At 43.3% G+C, this 17,083-nt stretch overlaps 1 protein-coding gene across 3 annotated transcripts in view; it reads left to right on the top strand.

The window, feature by feature from the left end:
• LOC110070525 (uncharacterized) overlaps window positions 1-12,986 on the top strand; it is a 53,959-nt gene extending 40,973 nt beyond the window's left edge. The window contains exons 1-6 of one of the 3 annotated variants that reach the window (XM_078388067.1): window positions 3,930-5,533; window positions 5,862-6,279; window positions 7,043-7,148; window positions 7,929-7,999; window positions 9,071-9,197; window positions 10,359-12,986. In XM_078388067.1, the coding sequence (XP_078244193.1) occupies window positions 5,869-6,279; window positions 7,043-7,148; window positions 7,929-7,999; window positions 9,071-9,197; window positions 10,359-11,980 (2,337 nt within the window). In that variant the 5' untranslated portion in view covers window positions 3,930-5,533; window positions 5,862-5,868 and the 3' untranslated portion in view covers window positions 11,981-12,986. Of the gene's footprint in view, window positions 1-1,843; window positions 5,534-5,861; window positions 6,280-7,042; window positions 7,149-7,928; window positions 8,000-9,070; window positions 9,198-10,358 lie in introns of those variants that run through there. The other 2 variants (XM_078388066.1, XM_078388069.1) reach the window with 2 other exon arrangements.
• The last annotated feature ends 4,097 nt before the right edge of the window (window positions 12,987-17,083 follow it).

Raw genomic sequence — 17,083 nt, 5'->3', positions numbered from 1 at the left:
GATCCTGACCAAAGGGCCCTACACAAGGAGGTCATGGAGGAGAATTCCAGGATTGTGACATCTCTCGGTAAGGCTCCTTCCTTCCCCAAATGGTGATGATTATCTCCTTAGAAACAGAAGAAGATTTAGAACCATAAACACAGAAAAGGTGGCTCTGAGCAGTGTCCCAGCTCACACCACCCACGGGCCGTTCCTTGGGATATCGCTGCAGTCCTTGAAGGCAGTGGTCCCCAACCTTGGGCCTTCCAGATGTTCTTGGACTACAACTCCCAGAAGCCTTCACCACCACCTCTGCTGGCCAGGATTTCTGGGAGTTGAAGTCCAAGAACATCTGGAGGCCCTCGGTTGGGGACCACTGCTGTAAGGAACTGCTAGATAGGCTTGAGGCCTGAGGAGAGAAGTGTGTGTTTGTGTGTTTAGTCGTTTAGTCGTGTCCGACTCTTCGTGACCCCATGGACCAGAGCACGCCAGGCCCTCCTGTCTTCTACTGCCTCCCGGAGTTGTGTCAGGTTCATGTTGGAGAGAAGTAGTTTGTCAAAATGTAGGAGTCCAAAAGTTCCCCTCCCCCTGTGATAAGGGGTGTCGAGGAGGGGTTTCTCCTTAATTCAGAATAGGATTTTGGCCATGGGCACCCTCTCTAGAGGCTGAAGCACAAGGAGACGACCACTCCCAGAAAACACCATGGCAGCTCCCCTTTTGGTACATTTACAACATAAGGTCACCACTGGACACGCATGGAGCCACCAAGAAAGGCTATAGAGATTGATTTAAAAGTGTCCATGTCTACGTGTATCCAGAGAGTGATTTCAAGTTGTGTCTTATGAGCAACTCTAAAGACCATCTGGGAGAGAAACCGTACAAGTGTCAGAAGTGTGGGACATGTTTTACCTTTTGTGTCAACAGTAGTATGATAGTGGCAGATAGGAGTTAGAGAAACTAGATTCCAGGCATTGCGATACACATACCGTACATAACATAAGAACAGAAGAAGTGCTCTTCTGGATCAGGCCAAGGGCCCATCTAGTCCAGCTTTCTGTATCTCACGGTGGCCCCTTATTTAGATATGTTTAGGTTGGTATTTTTTAAAATTGGTTTTGTCGGGTGGCCTGGTTAATCTTTTTATGCTGCTTAGAGTAGATTTCCATACTATCAATGGTATCATGTAATAATTAAATAATTTAAGAAAGAGGTACCAGGAAAAGTGGGGAAGCACTATGAACAACAGCCAAATAAATGTTTGCAGGGTGGTTTAATTCTGTTGGGTAAGATAAATTCATTTTTAGTTTTTGATATGTGTCAATGTTATAATTGCTTAAGGCTATGAATTGTACTCATTAGATTTAGATGTAATCTTTAGATTTAAAATATCTCCTTAATATATTATTATTTATGATTAGAAGTTATTAAAATCTTAGTGATTTTTTATACATAAACTATGGATTAAGTAAAAGCATATAAGGTAGTATCAGCTTCACTGATTCAGTTTTCTAATCACAGATAGTAGAATAAAATGGTGAAACGTCAAAAGCATCATAGACCCCTTTCTGCTCCCTGAGGTTCCTTTACTCGTACGTTTCATGTTCAATCATATCTGCACTTCTCCTTTTTCTTCATAGATAATTGGAGAAAATCATATTTATGTAGGAATTGTGGCGGTTCTTTTATGCCTCGATTAGACCCTGCCAGATACGAAACAACCCATGGAAAAGAGGAAAGAAATGTCAGAGAGAAGCTCTATGAGTGCCTCATATGTGGGAAATATTATTCAGAAAAGGCCGATGTGCATCCAAAGAGCGATTTCAAGTTGTGTCTTATGAGCAACTCACGAGACCATCCAGGAGAGAAACCGTACAAGTGTCAACAGTGTGGGAAATGTTTTACTCGGAATTCAACGCTCTTAATGCATCACAGAATCCATACAGGAGAGAAACCGTACAAATGCCAGGAGTGCGGGAAATGTTTTACTCAGAATTCTCACCTTCTGACTCATCAGACTGTACATGCAACAGAGAAACCACACAAATGTAAGGAGTGTGGAAAATGTTTTACTCGGAATTCAAACCTTTTGATGCATCAAAGAGTCCATACAGGAGAGAAACCCTACCATTGCCAGGAGTGTGGAAAAAGTTTTGCTCATGGGTCAGACCTTAGGACTCATCAGCGAGTTCATACAGGAGAGAAACCCTTCAAATGCCAGGAGTGTGAGAAATGTTTTGTTCGCAGGGCAGATCTTGTGTGTCATGAGAGAGTCCACACAGGAGAGAAACCCTACAAATGCCGGGACTGTGGAAAATATTTTGTGCGGAAGAAAGACCTTGGGAGCCACGAGAGAGTCCACTCAGGAGAAAAACCGTACAGATGCCTGGAGTGTGGCAAATGTTTTGCTCATAGTTCAAACCTAATGAAGCATCAAAGAGTTCACACAGGGGAAAAACCATACAAATGTCAGGAGTGTGGCAAATGTTTTGCTCACCGGTCAGACCTTACCGTGCATGAAAAAATCCATACAGGAGAGAAGCCAAACAGATGTCTGGAGTGTGGGAAATGTTTTGTTCGTAAAGTTGACCTTGTCAGTCATCAGAGGGTACATTCAGGAGAGAAACCGTACAAGCCTCCAGAGTGTGAGACATTCCTGCATTCATTCCTTCATTTTATTTATACCCCTCCTTTCTCCCGATAAAGGAGAGGACTTCCCAAAGCAGCTAATGTTTAGCAATTTTTTTTGCTTGAATTTCAAGCCAGAGTTTGCAAGGAAGATAAATTATGCACAAACTGGGACTATGGTAGATTTTTTCCCCCCAGAGTTTAAGATTTCTAATCCATTAGGGAGTCCACATACAAGAGGAGTAATACAAACTACCAGGAGTGTGGAATGTCTGTTTTCTGGTCAGAATTCACAGAAGTGTGTGTGTGGCTTTAGAGCCTCCACACATAGAGTGTCCACATCAATAATGCAGGTTTTCCAGATTTTGAATTGAAAGATGTTCTAGTGCCAAAAAGTGAGGGAAATGATGATCTTTTGGTGATCCCTATTTGTATTTATAAAGAAAAACTTTTAAATCTCCCATTAAGCATTTGAACTCATGAGTACTGGGGCTGTGTTTGGACTGATAGACAAGGACTACAGCTGGCGGGACCCATGTTCAAATCCCTGATTCTGCCCTGAGAGCCAGTGTGGTGTAGAAGATGCAATGTCTGACTAAGACTTTGGAAATCTGAGTTCTCCTGAGCTAGGAGAAAACTCAATTGGGTGGCAAGGGTAAACCAGTTCCTCAGCATTTCATGGACCTTAAATCCTGTTATGGCCACCATAAATCAGAAGTGACTTGATGATCAATCACAAAAACTGTAACAGCCTAAAGGTTCACTCTGTAACCTTGGGCTACCCACTCGCTCTTCACCTCTGTTCTTTTTCAGGGATCCAAGGCAAATATGGATTCTTGCTTGGAATTGCTAAAACACATTGGTGGATCTCACACATCTTAATAGGATAGCCAACATGTGATGGAGTAGTTGGCAAATCACAGGGCTAATGTGAAAACATTCCATACTCTAGAACAGAAACAAGACCGTGCTATATATGTTGAAAATGAAATAAAAATTAATGAGTCTTAGTTTGATTGGTGCACCCAAAAGTTTCATTTCTACCATGGTATATTTTGATTATTCTGTTCATTCCTGAGTTTATTTTTGCATGTGTATACATTAATAAAATGTGTCTATTTGCTACTGTGTATATATTCTGGGGCCATTGTCTGAAAAATGTTAATCTCATAGTCATTAGAGCAAGGCTCACAGGGATTTTATGTCTTTACAGTATTTAAAGAGCATTACTGGCTGTCAAAACTTGGGAGCTGTTCAGTTTGCTGAATATTGTTTTGGTATCCCTTCATTTTACTAGTACAAGGAATAAAATTTTTCATTAACAGTTGGAAACAGCAGACTAACAAACAACCAGCCTCCAACAGACAAAACAGAGAGAAGAAAGACTCAGCAGAGACGGGGCTGTCTTTAAATTCAGAGATGAGAAGGAATGATTGGCCAGCGGTGGATTGATTGACAGTCACCTTAACCTAGAAAGGTCCATCCCACCCAAACAAACTACAGGCAGCATGCGACGTTGTAAAACTACAACAATAACTGCCCGTATTCCTTAGCCCTGATTTAGCTTCCCTTCCATCAGTTCCCTGCACTCCTGTTTCCTGTTCTTTGCCACTTGTGGCACCTGCCTCATGGCTAACGGTAGGGCCGGTTGCCTGGTAGCTGACCCTAACCAGCATCTGGTCGCTGACCCTTTCAACTGGGGAGACGGGTGTTTTGTTTGGGACCTCTGCAAGTGTGCTGGGCCCTCTTGACCAAGCACATCAAACCTGGCGTCGTATTCTAGGTATGTTTGCTCAAACATACCTAGAATATGATGGCAAATGAGAAGCATCGGACATAGGCAGGATGGTAGAGCAGAGAAGGCACCCAAGGCTGCCCACTGTGAAGATTTCTCCTTGCTGGGAAATTTTTGTCAGTTGAATTCACAGAGAACAGAAATGAGCGTGGATTGTGAATCCATGACATCATATTTGGCCATTTCAGTGACCTCGGAGAGAGACCATTCATGCCCATTGATGGTGGTTGGTAGAAAAATGTCTGTTAAAAGGCTACAGAAGCAGAGTTGTTAAAACCCAACATTTTGTTAGTTGTTATCACGTGCCATCAAGTCTAAACCAACTTACAGTAACCCTAACAGGGTTATCTGAGTTTTGTGGGATATCTGAGTTTTGGTTTTATTGGCTCCACTTCCCAGTGAGTTTCCATGACTGAGTCCTAGTCCCGCACTACCCTAGGTATGACAATAGTAATCATGTGCCATCAATTAAATCAGGACTTACTGCGTATTTTTAATATACTGTATTCATATTTGTAAGTAAAATGAAACTTGTTTTTATTAACGTCTCCAGAGTGAGTAATTGACTCGCTTTGGTAAGTGGCTATTAATGACAGAAAAGGGGTGGATTATCTTGTAACTACGTAGTAACTATTTTGCTCTGTGAGGTCCTGGATTTTGGAAGATTCAGAGAAATGAACCCAGCGGTTAAGGGTTAAGTGCATAGAGAAGGGATTCCTAGAGGGGAAGGGAAATCCCCAGTGTGTGGTCTCGTCCGTCAGAGCAAATTGTTCCCTCTTTGAAAAGAGCCTCTTCCTGTTTCCCTTTTTTAACCCTCCGGAGGAAAGCGAAGCTTCAGCGTTTCAAAGGGTTAGGTCTCCCTTTGAGATTTAGGGAGATTCCCCCCCCATCAGTTTTTTTTGTGTGCGATGGTGAGTCCGTTCAAAGGCGGCAGGAGAGGATTTTGGGGTGGGGGGCATGAGTAGGAAACACCACCACCCCAATTCCAAACCAGCACCTTGTGGCTTATAGGCTGCCCCCCCCCGGCAGGGGATTTGGGGGATCCTTTATAAAAGCAGCAGGTTGTCAGTTTTTCAACTCGCTTCTCTTTTTTCTGTTTCTTCTGCAGATAGTGGCAGATAGAACCACAGAGGGGTGGGTAGCAGAAGCACGTTTTCTGGGGGGGGGGGGGATAAGCCTCATCATCTTCTCATTCTCTGGGAGATGAGAGGTGTGGGTCTGGGGTTCCCAGGGAAAAGATGCCTCTCATGAGCTCCCATTTGAGCCCAGGACTTCTCCTGCCTTTCCTTGAGGACAAGGCCTGGTGGCTAGCTGAACTCCTCTATGCTTTCCCTTGTACAATATTCTCATTATTAACAAAGCTCCATCTTGGTTTGTCAAATTTTGGGCTATTTGGCCTTACACAACATTACTTGTGAGAGAAGAAGTGTTTTGACTCTGTTTTCATTTCCTTGGAGCACAGAGTGGAAATGACCACACAACTCTCAGCTGATCCTGCAGCAGGAAAAGGCCTCGGTGCCCCCAACTTTGGAAGGAGTGAGGAATTCTGGAAAGGAACAGTGCAGAAGATCCTGAATGAAAACGTCACTTCAGAAGCACAACGACAGCACTTCAGGCAGTTCTCCTACCAGGAGGTCAAGGGACCCCGAGAGGCTTCCACCCAACTCCACTATCTTTGCTGTCAGTGGTTGAAGCCAGAAAGGCACACAAAAGCTCAGATCCTGGACCTGGTGATCCTGGAGCAGTTCCTGGCCATCATCCCCCCCGAGATGTCCAGCTGGGTGAGGGAATGTGGAGCGGAGACCAGTTCCCAGGCAGTGGCCCTGGCTGAAGGCGTCCTCCTGAGTCAGGGAGAAGAGAAAAATCAGGAAGAGCAGAAGGTGAGAGAATTTTCTCCTGCAGGCTCTGAGGCACATGTAGAGAGTACTTACCCCCTGTACCCTTCTTTTCCAATGGAATTTGTAATATATCCCTTAAATTTCCTTTGACAGGTCCACACATGGGGAGCATGACTCTGTTTTGAAGCAAGATTGGGGTCCTAGACAGATCACGATTCTGCAATTGTAAAACGTTGCTCCAAGTGCCTGTTGAAAAAACCAGGGGCCAAATGACCCATATCTCCAAGTCCAAATCCCACTCAGCAAGTTACAGTGGTGCCTCGCTTGACGACGTTAATTCGTTCCAGCGAAATCGCTGTAGAGCGAAAATGTTGTCAAACGAAATTAAAAAAAACCATTGAAAACCATTCAATGTGTTCCAATGGGCTGAATACCTGCTCGTCCAGTGAAGATCCTCCATACGGCGGCCATTTTCTGGTGCCTGTTAAGCGAAAAAGCCTTCCTAAAAACAGCGGCGGAGCATTTTCTTCAGCCGACGGCCATTTTGAAACCCAACAATCAGCTGTTTGCTGATCGTCGTAAAGCAAAAGTTGGTTCCCGAAGCAGGGAACCGATCATCGCAAAGTGGAAAAACCCCATTTAAACCATCGTTTTGCGATTGCAAAAGCGATTGCAAAAAACTAATCGTACAGCGATTTCCTCGTTAAGCAAGGCAATGGTTAAGTGAGCCACCACTGTATTTGCCTCTTTCATTCCTTTGTTACTGATTTTCATTCCATGTTTTGCATCCTTCCTGCTGTTGCAGGTTGATGGCGTTTCTCAGAGCCATTTTCCATCAGGCCACCCTGTCACAGATAAGGAGCCATTGGACCTGAGAAAGAATCCTGAGCAAGGACGGATCAAGCAGGGAGGTGAGTTAGGTGCAACGATGCGAGCCAAGGATAACTGCTAGGAGCTTGATCTCCCATTCTGAAGTGTGAATCAGGACCTTGGGCTGCTTTCTTGTCCCGTGAATCTTTTGGTGGCGGAAGTCGTTTGCTTCTGGGCTTTATCCCCAGTCCAAAACGTTGTGGCTGTCATTAAGTGGTGGGGGAACCTCATACATGGAAACTTGCCCTTTGATTTGCAGCCAGAAGATTGAGTGAACGGAGTTCTATCCCTACGTCAAAGGAAAGAAAAAGGAGGTCAAAACTACAAAAATAGAAATTTGTTGTAGGAAAAATCTGGAAACCCATGTGCAGTTAGGGAGACAACAGGCAGTGCCTGTGAACAAACGCCTAGTGTTACCATGGAGCCGATTCCTTTAAAAGACAGAGCGCTAAGAATTCCTTCTACGGCTTTAGCTACCCAGGGTCACAGTGGGCACCAGACCTTTCTGGACACTCATGTGTGTTTAAACTTGCATCACTTATTCTTATCGGTGCATTTGTTACTGATATTTCTATGCCCCATTTTTCCCATGGTGCTCAAGACTTCATGGCTTTCTTACTAACCAAGTAATTCTACGAGGAAGGTCAAGTTGACAGACTAGAGTACAGTAGATCGAGGTCACCCAATTAATTTCATGCCACAACTTACGGGAAAATTCTCAGCAGGGGAGTTATTTTCTAGCTCGTGTACATAAGGTTGTAGTTTTGTCTCTGAAATGTGTAAGCGGCTGACTTCAATCCCCCTTTTTCCCTCTCCCATAGAGGCTGAAACCGTTGGGGCCATAGGTACTCCTCTGGCTGTTCCTCTTCATGAAGAAATGGAAGCTGATCAGGTAAGGGGGGAGAAAAGGCATGCAGGGAGCCACCCAGCTCTCTCTATCTCGTCTTTCCACCTTGGGCTTCATATTGGTTTTAGTAAACCAACAAACAAACATTGGGCTGAATCCCTGTGTATTTGATCCTCTTGATCCAAAATAGACTAATATGTTCCTAATCAAAGAGAAGCTTATTGAGCTTTAAGAAATGTTCCAGCTATCAAACAAACAAACAAAACAAACATTGTTTGTTTGTTGTTTGCACGCTGAAAAATACAGCGTGCAAAAGGTCAACGAACTTTACCCAGCCACAAGGACCGGGGATCACTACACACAAAAGACTAGCTAATGACACCCATCAATCACAGTGACAGATAATCTCTCCTCCTTATCACAACAATACACCCACAACAAGACACACCCATCTCCTGGAAAGGACAAAAGCTGATCTCACAGCCATAAATACTCCACTCGCAAGCAAACTACACCAGAGCACAGAGTGCTGTCCTCTGAAGATGCTGGCCACAGAGACTGGCGAAACGTTAGGAAGAACAACCTTCAGAACATGGCCAAAGAGCCCGAAAAACCCACAATAAGCAAACAAAAACCAAATGGATTTTCCTACCACTGTTTTCTAGTCCCAAATGAATCTCACTCTTTCTGTCTGCTTGCGAAAAGGCAAGAATTGTTCTCTTCTAGCATGGTTGTGAAGGCTGCACAAGACACCTTAATCCTGCAGCACAGGACCAATACAGGTCTATTTAGCTAGCATTTTGGATGTCATTGACAGATGTCATAATGTGCTGTCAAATCACCTCCAACTCATGGCAACCCTATAAATAAGCACTCTCCAAAATGTCCTGTCCTCCACTGTCCTTCTCAGCTCTTGTAGACTCAAGCCCATGGTCACTTTGAAGGAGTCGGTCCATCTCGTATTTGGTCTTCCTCTTTTCCTGCTCTCTTCCACCTTTCCCAGCATTATTGTCTTTTCCAAGGAATCCTGTCGTCACCTTATCTGCCCAAAGTAGGATGATTAACAGATAATCTTCTCGTAAGCTTTGAGGAGGACATGTTTTCTTGTTCATCTAGGGCCCGGTGACTTTTGAGGAAGTGGCTGTGCATTTTACCCAGGAGGAATGGGCACTGCTGGATCGTGACCAGAGATCCCTCCACAGGGAAGTCATGGAGGAAAACCGTACAATTGTGGCCTCTCTTGGTAAGATTCCCTTTTCTCCTTTGGCTGATGATTGTTTTCTGTTCAGGAGTAACATGGTAACACTAATCACAACAATTGTGTTTCCTGGTCAGAACAAAATTCTGCCCTTGTGAGATTGTTGAACCTCCAGCTTTTCTTGAATTTCTGTTCCCCTCATGAATGGTGAGGCCTGATGGGAGAAAGAGATCCCAGGATCGGTGTCTGGAGTGGTGAAAATTCCTTCTTTTTCCACAAGGGAATAGGGAGGGCGTTTTCATACTGTTAGGATACTTGCAGGATATTTTTTTTAAAGCCACAAGATGGTGAATGAGAGGGCAGAGCTGTGCTAAAGACCCTGTGGGAGGATCACTGTAGAACAGCTGAAATTTAAAAAAAAAAGCATGATGAGGAAGTGATTAATTGACTACACGGCCAAGGTATCCTACTTTGTTTAGGTTGAAAACTGATGAGTCCCACCTTCCCCACATGTTTATTTTCTTCTGTTTTCACTCTACTTTTCTCTGTCATGCTCATTCCCTCTCTCTAAGCCCCAGGCACCTATGAAGGAGAAAAAGTTACATGGTATCTCATCTTTTTGAAAAACCACTCATTGTGTGTGACGGCTGTGATGATGTCACCGGCCTGTCACTGCTATGGCTGGAGTTTATCTGCCTATGGCAGGACAGGAGGTGCGACTTCAGTGGGTGGAGTTAATGTATATAAGGGGGGAGTGAATGTGGTGAGAGCAGATTTGAGAGATTTGACAGATTTGGGATTTTGGGGAGATTGGGATGAGATAGAGTGTTAGGGCCTGTTTATTCCAGTTATGAGGTACTGTGCTAGAGTAGGTCTGAATGAGAGAGTGATTGAGGGGGATACTTTATTACATTGATTGCCTTATTTAGTTTCCACAGTGATTTACTATTATTAATATTTTCTCAATAAACAATCCTTTTTAATTTTTAAATCCATACCATTGTCTGATGAGTCAGATCAATAAGTGTGGTTGGTGGCAGCAAGTAAAGTGTGAATGAGAGAGTGTCGTGACCATTGTGACATGAAAGGAGAACGTCACATTGTGTTTCAGGATTGTGGCATTTATTCATGTATCTTTTTCCAGACTTACTTTCTCATTCATTCTTGGGAATCAAACATTGTGTTTGTTTCTCTTTTTCACCACAGATAACTTGAGGAAAAGAAACGCATGGGCCAAATGTGGGAAGTGTTTTATGCACAGAACAGGCATTGATGGACACCTGCAAACCCATACAAAAGGGGAGAGTTGTACCAGATTGGAATCTTATAAATGCACAGTTTGCGGGAGGTGTTTCTCCCTGAAAATGACACTGGTGCTTCACAGGAGAACTCACACTATAAAGGAATGCTTTAGAGGTGGAGGACCTGAAAAGCATTTTGACGGCAAATTGTACCTGCTGAACCACCAGAAGGTCCAGGGGAAGGAGAAAGCATACAGATGCCAGGGGCGTGGAATACATTCTCCTCTAAATTCCCATTTGGATCAAGAGGCAGTCCTCACGGCAGAGAAACTGTACAAATGCAGGATGTGTGGGGTGTATTTTACTCGGCATTCAAACTTTCTGATCCACCAGAGAGTCCACAGAGGAAAGAAACTATACACATGCCAGGAGTGTGGGAAATCTTTTGCTCAGATGTTACACCTGCTAGTGCACCAGAGAGTCCACACTGGAGAGAAACCCTACAAATGCCAAGAGTGTGGGAAATGTTTTGCCCGTCATGCACACGTGGTCATTCATCAGAGAGTCCACACAGGAGAGAAACCATACAAATGCCAGGAGTGTGGTAGATCTTTTGCTCAGAATTCAAACCTTTTGAGGCATCAGAGATTTCACACAGGGGTGGGGCCGTACAAATGCCAGAAGTGCGGGAAATGTTTTCCTCACAATTCACACCTCCAAAAGCACCAGAGACTCCGCATGAGAGAGAAACCATTCAAATGCAAAGAATGTGGGGAGTGTTTTTCCCGGAATGCAAGCCTTCTGAGGCATCAAAAAGTGCACACAGGAGAGAAAGAATATAAATGTTGGGAGTGTGGGGAATGTTTTAATCGAAATGCGAATCTTTTGATCCACCAGAGAGTCCACACAGGGGAGAAACCCTACAAATGCCAGGAGTGTGGGAAATGTTTTGCTCAGAATCCAAACCTTTTGAGGCACCAAAGGATCCACACTGGGGAGAAACCCTACAAATGTCAGGAATGTGGGAAATGTTTTGCTCAGAGTTCAAGCCTTCTGGCACATCAGAGGGTCCACACAGGAGAGAAACCGTACAAATGCCAGGATTGTGGGAAATGTTTTGGTACAAAATCAGTTCTGTTGATTCCCCAGACTGTCCACACCAGAGAGAAACCGTACCAGTGCCAGGACTGTGGGGAGTCTTTTGCTCGGAATGCGAACCTCTTGATCCACCGGAGGATCCACACAGGAGAGAAACCATATAAATGCCAAGAATGTGGGAAATGTTTTGCTCGGAACTCCAACCTTTTGGCTCATCGGAAAGTCCACACAGGAGAGAAACCGTACAAATGCCAGGAATGCGAGAAGTGTTTCACTAGGAAGGCAACGCTTTCAAGCCACCAAAGAGTCCACACAGGAGAAAAACCTTACAAATGCCAGGAGTGTGGGAAATGTTTTGCTCAGAATTCAAATCTTCTGGCACATCAGAGAATCCACACAGGAGAAAAACCGTACAAATGCCACAACTGTGAAAAATGTTTCACTAGGAAATCTCAGTTTATAGCACACCAGAGCATCCACATAGGGTAGAAAAAGGCTAGAAGAATGCAACCGTCTGAGCTATCAAGCATTTGACAGAAGAGAGAAATCTTACATATGCTTGAGGTGTTGGAACTGGTTCAGTTAGAATCCAGACCTTTTAGAGCAGTGGTCCCCAACCTTGGGCCTCCAGATGTTCTTGGACTACAACTCCCAGAAGCCTTCACCACCGCCTCTGCTGGCCAGCATTTCTGGGAGTTGAAGTCCAAGAACATCTGGAGGCCCAAGGTTGGGGACCACTGTTTTAGAGCATTGGAAAAACCAACCAGAGGTGTCCTAAGGATGAAGAATGTTTTCCTTGGAATTAAAACCTTCTGATCCACCACAGAGTGGACACAGGAGAGAAACCATACAAAGACTAGCATTGGAGGAAATGTTTTGCTCAGAGTTCACACCTTCTGGTGTACCAGAGACTCCCTATGAGAAAGAGGCATTCAAAAGTCAACAGTTTGGGGCGTGATTTGTTGTTCTCTAGTGACTAGACCATGGCTAACAATGGTAAATCTGTCCAGGTGCATATGTTGGGATATAAGAGATTGTGTTGTCCTGAGTCAGACCCTTGATTTTTTTGCAGTAGATTTTTCTACTATATTAGTAGTGATTGTCAGTAGCCTTTCAGGGTGATTCTGCTGATACTTTTATGACTTAAGAGATTGTGATCCTGTGGATACTCTAAGCTGAGAGACTCTGAATCCTGCAAAGGCGTACCTGACTAGAGACATACAGTCAGGATAGGCACCTCCCAGGAGTGCATCCATTTGTTACCTGCCACTGCATATCAACCAGCCTGCTGGGCATGATGTAAAGAACAGGAAGTGCTGACGGGTTGAGAGTGGCACATTAGTGAGGCCCTCAAATACCACTTACGGCCACACAGTCTTTGAATAAAGTTAAGAGACAGACAGAGATGTCATATCCATCTATGTGCAACCTCTGCTAATCGGCCGCCTGAAGAGTGCACTGCTTTGTCTATAACTAAACATGTATTTTACAGTCACCAGCTTTATTTGGGTGTCTTTTTTTCCTTTGATCATTTCCTGTTAAGTTACCCTTTCCAGCTGTCTAATGGGCTTTTTGGTGCAGAAAAGAAATTATTGGTGTTCTTATTCCAATGTAAGAACCCTGGCTACTGGGGATAAAAAGAGTGAATAAGCCTCATCACTGCAGTGCAAAGTGGTTGGACTTCTTCTGAGGCAGAGATGTGATGGTTGAGCCATGTTGCGTTGTATATGTGGTCCACAGGCGTATTTTCTCTTGAGTTTTGTGGGGTTGATATACCTGTCTTTCTAGGCTTAGAATTATAAGCAAGTTCTCCATATATTCTTAGGAACTTGCTTATAACTGTAAGCCTGCATAGATGGATAAAATAGAATAGATAACCAATCGATCAGCAAAATTATGTGCTCCAAAACATGGAACTGTCAGTAGTGAAAAGAAGAATAATTTAATGTTAAAATTATAGAAAACTGTTTTTTTCCTCTCACACTCATGACTGAGGAGAGAGCTGAACACATCTGCTTCACATGATGGAGGACAAGCACTAACTGAAAACACAAGCTGCCTCAGAGTGAAAAAGTTTAAGCCCCTCCCCCAGAGGCGGGAAGGAAAGAGAGCTGTTGATTGGTTGCTTAAGAACAAGACAACCAACAAGTTAGGTTGTCCTAGAGAGGTTTTCTCCTCTAAAGTGGTAGAATATACCAGATGGGTGGGATATAAATCAAATAAATAAATAAAATTAATAAATAAAGGGGACCATGTGACCAAGTGAATTAGTAATTAGTCCATGCATTGCATGCCAGGTTGCTACATATTTCCACATTTTCCACTTCTGTCCTTATGTGGGACATATTTAATATTATTGGCACGCCTTCATGTGGTGCTTGTGGGAGAGGGTTGTCCTAACGTTAACTGGTTTAGTAAATCCTCTCAAGTTTAAATATTCATGCCAGAACAACAAAACTTCCTAGCAAAATTCTGCACCACTCGTTTATACAAATATTGAACAACATCAGGGCTTAAAGCAGAATCCCTGTAGCACCTCACCTGAAAAGCAAGCATCAGAGTCCAGTCTTTGGGTACAGTCTGTCAACCAACTTCCAATCCATGTAACCGTAGCCTGGTCTGGTTCATATTTGACTGGCTTGGTTTCTAGAATAAAAAATTCTTGCTGATTTTTATTTTTTTCACGCCCAGTGCCCAATGTAGCACAGAGCTTTCCCTCTCTCTCATTTGTGCCTGTCTGTTTCCACGTATTTATACTCTTTAAATTCTTTTGATTTTCTCCCTTTCTGTATACAAACTGTAATTGCCTGTAATTGCCAGTTACCGGAGTTTGATGTTCCAAAGAAACGTTCCCCAGTAGGAACTCTTCATTACTTTTGCGCTCCTTTCAGGGGTCTGAAATCTGATCAATTGCTGAGAACATTTTATTATGGCTCTCAAATCTGGCAAGCGCAAAAGCCTGCAAGCAACAAAGCCCCAATGTTCTGAATCAGTACAGTGGTGCCTCGCTAGACAGTTACCCCGCATGACAGTTTTTTCGCTAGACATTGACTTTTTGCGATCACTATAGCGATTCGCAAAACAGTGTTTCCTATGGGGGAATTTCACAGGACAATGTTTGGTCGCTGCTTCGCAAACCGATTTTCGCTAGACAATTTTGACAGCTCCCTCCGCGCTCGCAAAACAGGTGTTTTCGGGACCTAAGCTTCGCAAGACAGTGATTTAAACAGCTGATCGGCGTTTCGCAAAGCAGCTTTCCTATGGCCGATTTTCACTAGACAACAACAATTCTTCCCCATTGGAACGCATTAAACAGGTTTCAATGCATTCCAATGGGGAAATGCTTTTCGCTAGACAATGATTTCGCTAAACAGCGATTTCAGTGGAACGGATTATCATCATCTAGCAAGGCACCACTGTACTAAATTAATTATGATTACCAGTAGACAGTACTGTAAGACTTATGAAAGCAGCCTATTTAATATTTTCAACATTTGAACAATTCCACTCACTTCATTACCTCATTCCCCCTTTTTGTTTACTTTCATGCCAAGATTGGCACTCGTTGAATGGAATACCTTTCTAATGTTGATGTATAGGGTGGCCTTGTTTCTTAGACCCTGCTGTAAAACTAGCTGATTCTATGATAGTGCCTTTTCATAAACAACTGGTCAAGCACAGTTTTAAAAGAACTTGCATTTTCAAAGAATCTTTTTTCTACACCCCTCATAATCATTTTAACACTTTGTAAATTCAAATTTTCAAACTCTGACAGGGGAGCTTGTCCATAGCGTTCCAGAATCAAGATGTACTATCTCTGCAGCATTTCCCTCATCTACCATTCTTGTGGCACTGTTAAAGAAAAGAGATTTGATTGTCTGGCACCATATATTTTTGAGAAACTTGGGTTGGGTCTTGGAAATCACAATATTTATTAATTTATTTTAAAAAAATCACAATACTGTTTTCTAAGTAGTCATGGACCAACTGTTTAATGATCTGTTCAAGCAACGTCCCTGGTGTTAATATTAAGGGGATTGGTTGATGGTCTGGATTGTCTCTCTTTCTTTTCTTCCCAAACATGAGGATGACATTTGCTCCCAACCTCAGCAACCTCTTCATCAAGTGGTCGACCAGACCAGATGGGCGGGATATAAATCAAATAAATAAATAAATAAATAAACAAACAAATAAATAAATAAATAAATTCTCATACTTTAGAAGAGACCCCCACTCCCTTATTTTACCTGCAAAAGGTTAAACACTGTTTTCTTTTTGAGAAAAGACAGAGGCAACCTATGTAACTTTTCCGTAAAGCAAAGCAAAAAGCAAATAGTGCTGCTTATATACCGCCCTATAGCACTTAAAGCATTCTCTGGGTGATTTACAAGTTAATTCTGCAGGCTACACATTGCCCCCCCCATGGCTACATAGGCTACACATTGCCCCCCCTCCCATGGTGAGCTTTGTACTCAGTTTACCAACCTCAGAAGGATAGAAGGCTGAGTCAACCTTGAGCCGGCTACCTGGGATTGAACCCAGGTTGTGAGCAGAGTTTTGGCTGCAGTACTGCAGTTTAACCACTGCATCACAAGGCCCCTATAGTAGCTGTTTCTGCTTTTTTTTCCTGTCCCTCATTATTACTGTTCAATCTTGTCTTGTTAGTTCTCCATGCTCTGCGCATGGGTAGATTCCCGAGAAGCAGCTCTTGAACTGAGAGGACTCCAAAAATAGCTGTGTCCATGAATTCCATGCATGAACATGGGGGGGGGGAGCAGGAGTTACCCACAGAAAATAAAGTCCCCCAAAGTTTCTCTAACCCAAACAAGCCAAGAAACAAATCTGAAGAATTTATGTCAAAATCTTATTCAAGGAGCCAAGGCTCAGAGATATTAGTTCCAAAGACAAAAATGTTCAAATGCAAGTATAAGCTATACCTTTATAGATCGCTAAAACAAACAAACAAAGTCATATAATATGCGCGGTTTTGCAGATTGGATATCACAGCTGCCTCTGCTGTAACTTTAAAACAACAGTTCTAATACAGCCTGCATCTTTCCTGATTTAAGATGTAAAAAAAAAAAAAACGTGCCTGGCAAAATCCATCTTGCCATGAACTTTTGGACTTTTAACATCCAAAAGTGACAAGCCTGACGAAGTGGTTTTTTTGATCCACAAAAGCTTGCATAGTCTGATTTTTTTTTTAGTGGCATATAAAAACATTGCCAACTTTTTTCGTAAGCAGTGATTCCCCCAACCTTGGGCTTCCAGATGTTCTTGGACTTCAACTCCCAGAAATCCTGGCCAGCAGAGGTGGTGGTGAAGGCTTCTGGGAGTTGTTGTTTGTTTGTTTGTTTTATTTATATGCCGCCCACTCTACCCAGAGGTCTCTGGACGGCTTACAACAATTGTAGTTCAAGAACATCTGGAGGCCCAAGGTTAGGGACCATCGGACTAGCACCACTTCAGGAATTGTCCCTCCTGGACTCATGCATTTGTTGACAGTCGCCAGTCTGGGCTGCTGACCCAGATGCTCAGGGACATAAGGGGGCCAGCCTGCCCTTGTGGTCTACGTCACTGGTTCTTCACCTT

Source organism: Pogona vitticeps, chromosome 2 (assembly GCF_051106095.1).
Source record: "Pogona vitticeps strain Pit_001003342236 chromosome 2, PviZW2.1, whole genome shotgun sequence".
Taxonomy (NCBI): Eukaryota; Metazoa; Chordata; class Lepidosauria; order Squamata; family Agamidae; genus Pogona; species Pogona vitticeps.
Note: the sequence above shows the minus strand (reverse complement) of the source record. Positions and strands in the feature narration are given on the sequence as shown.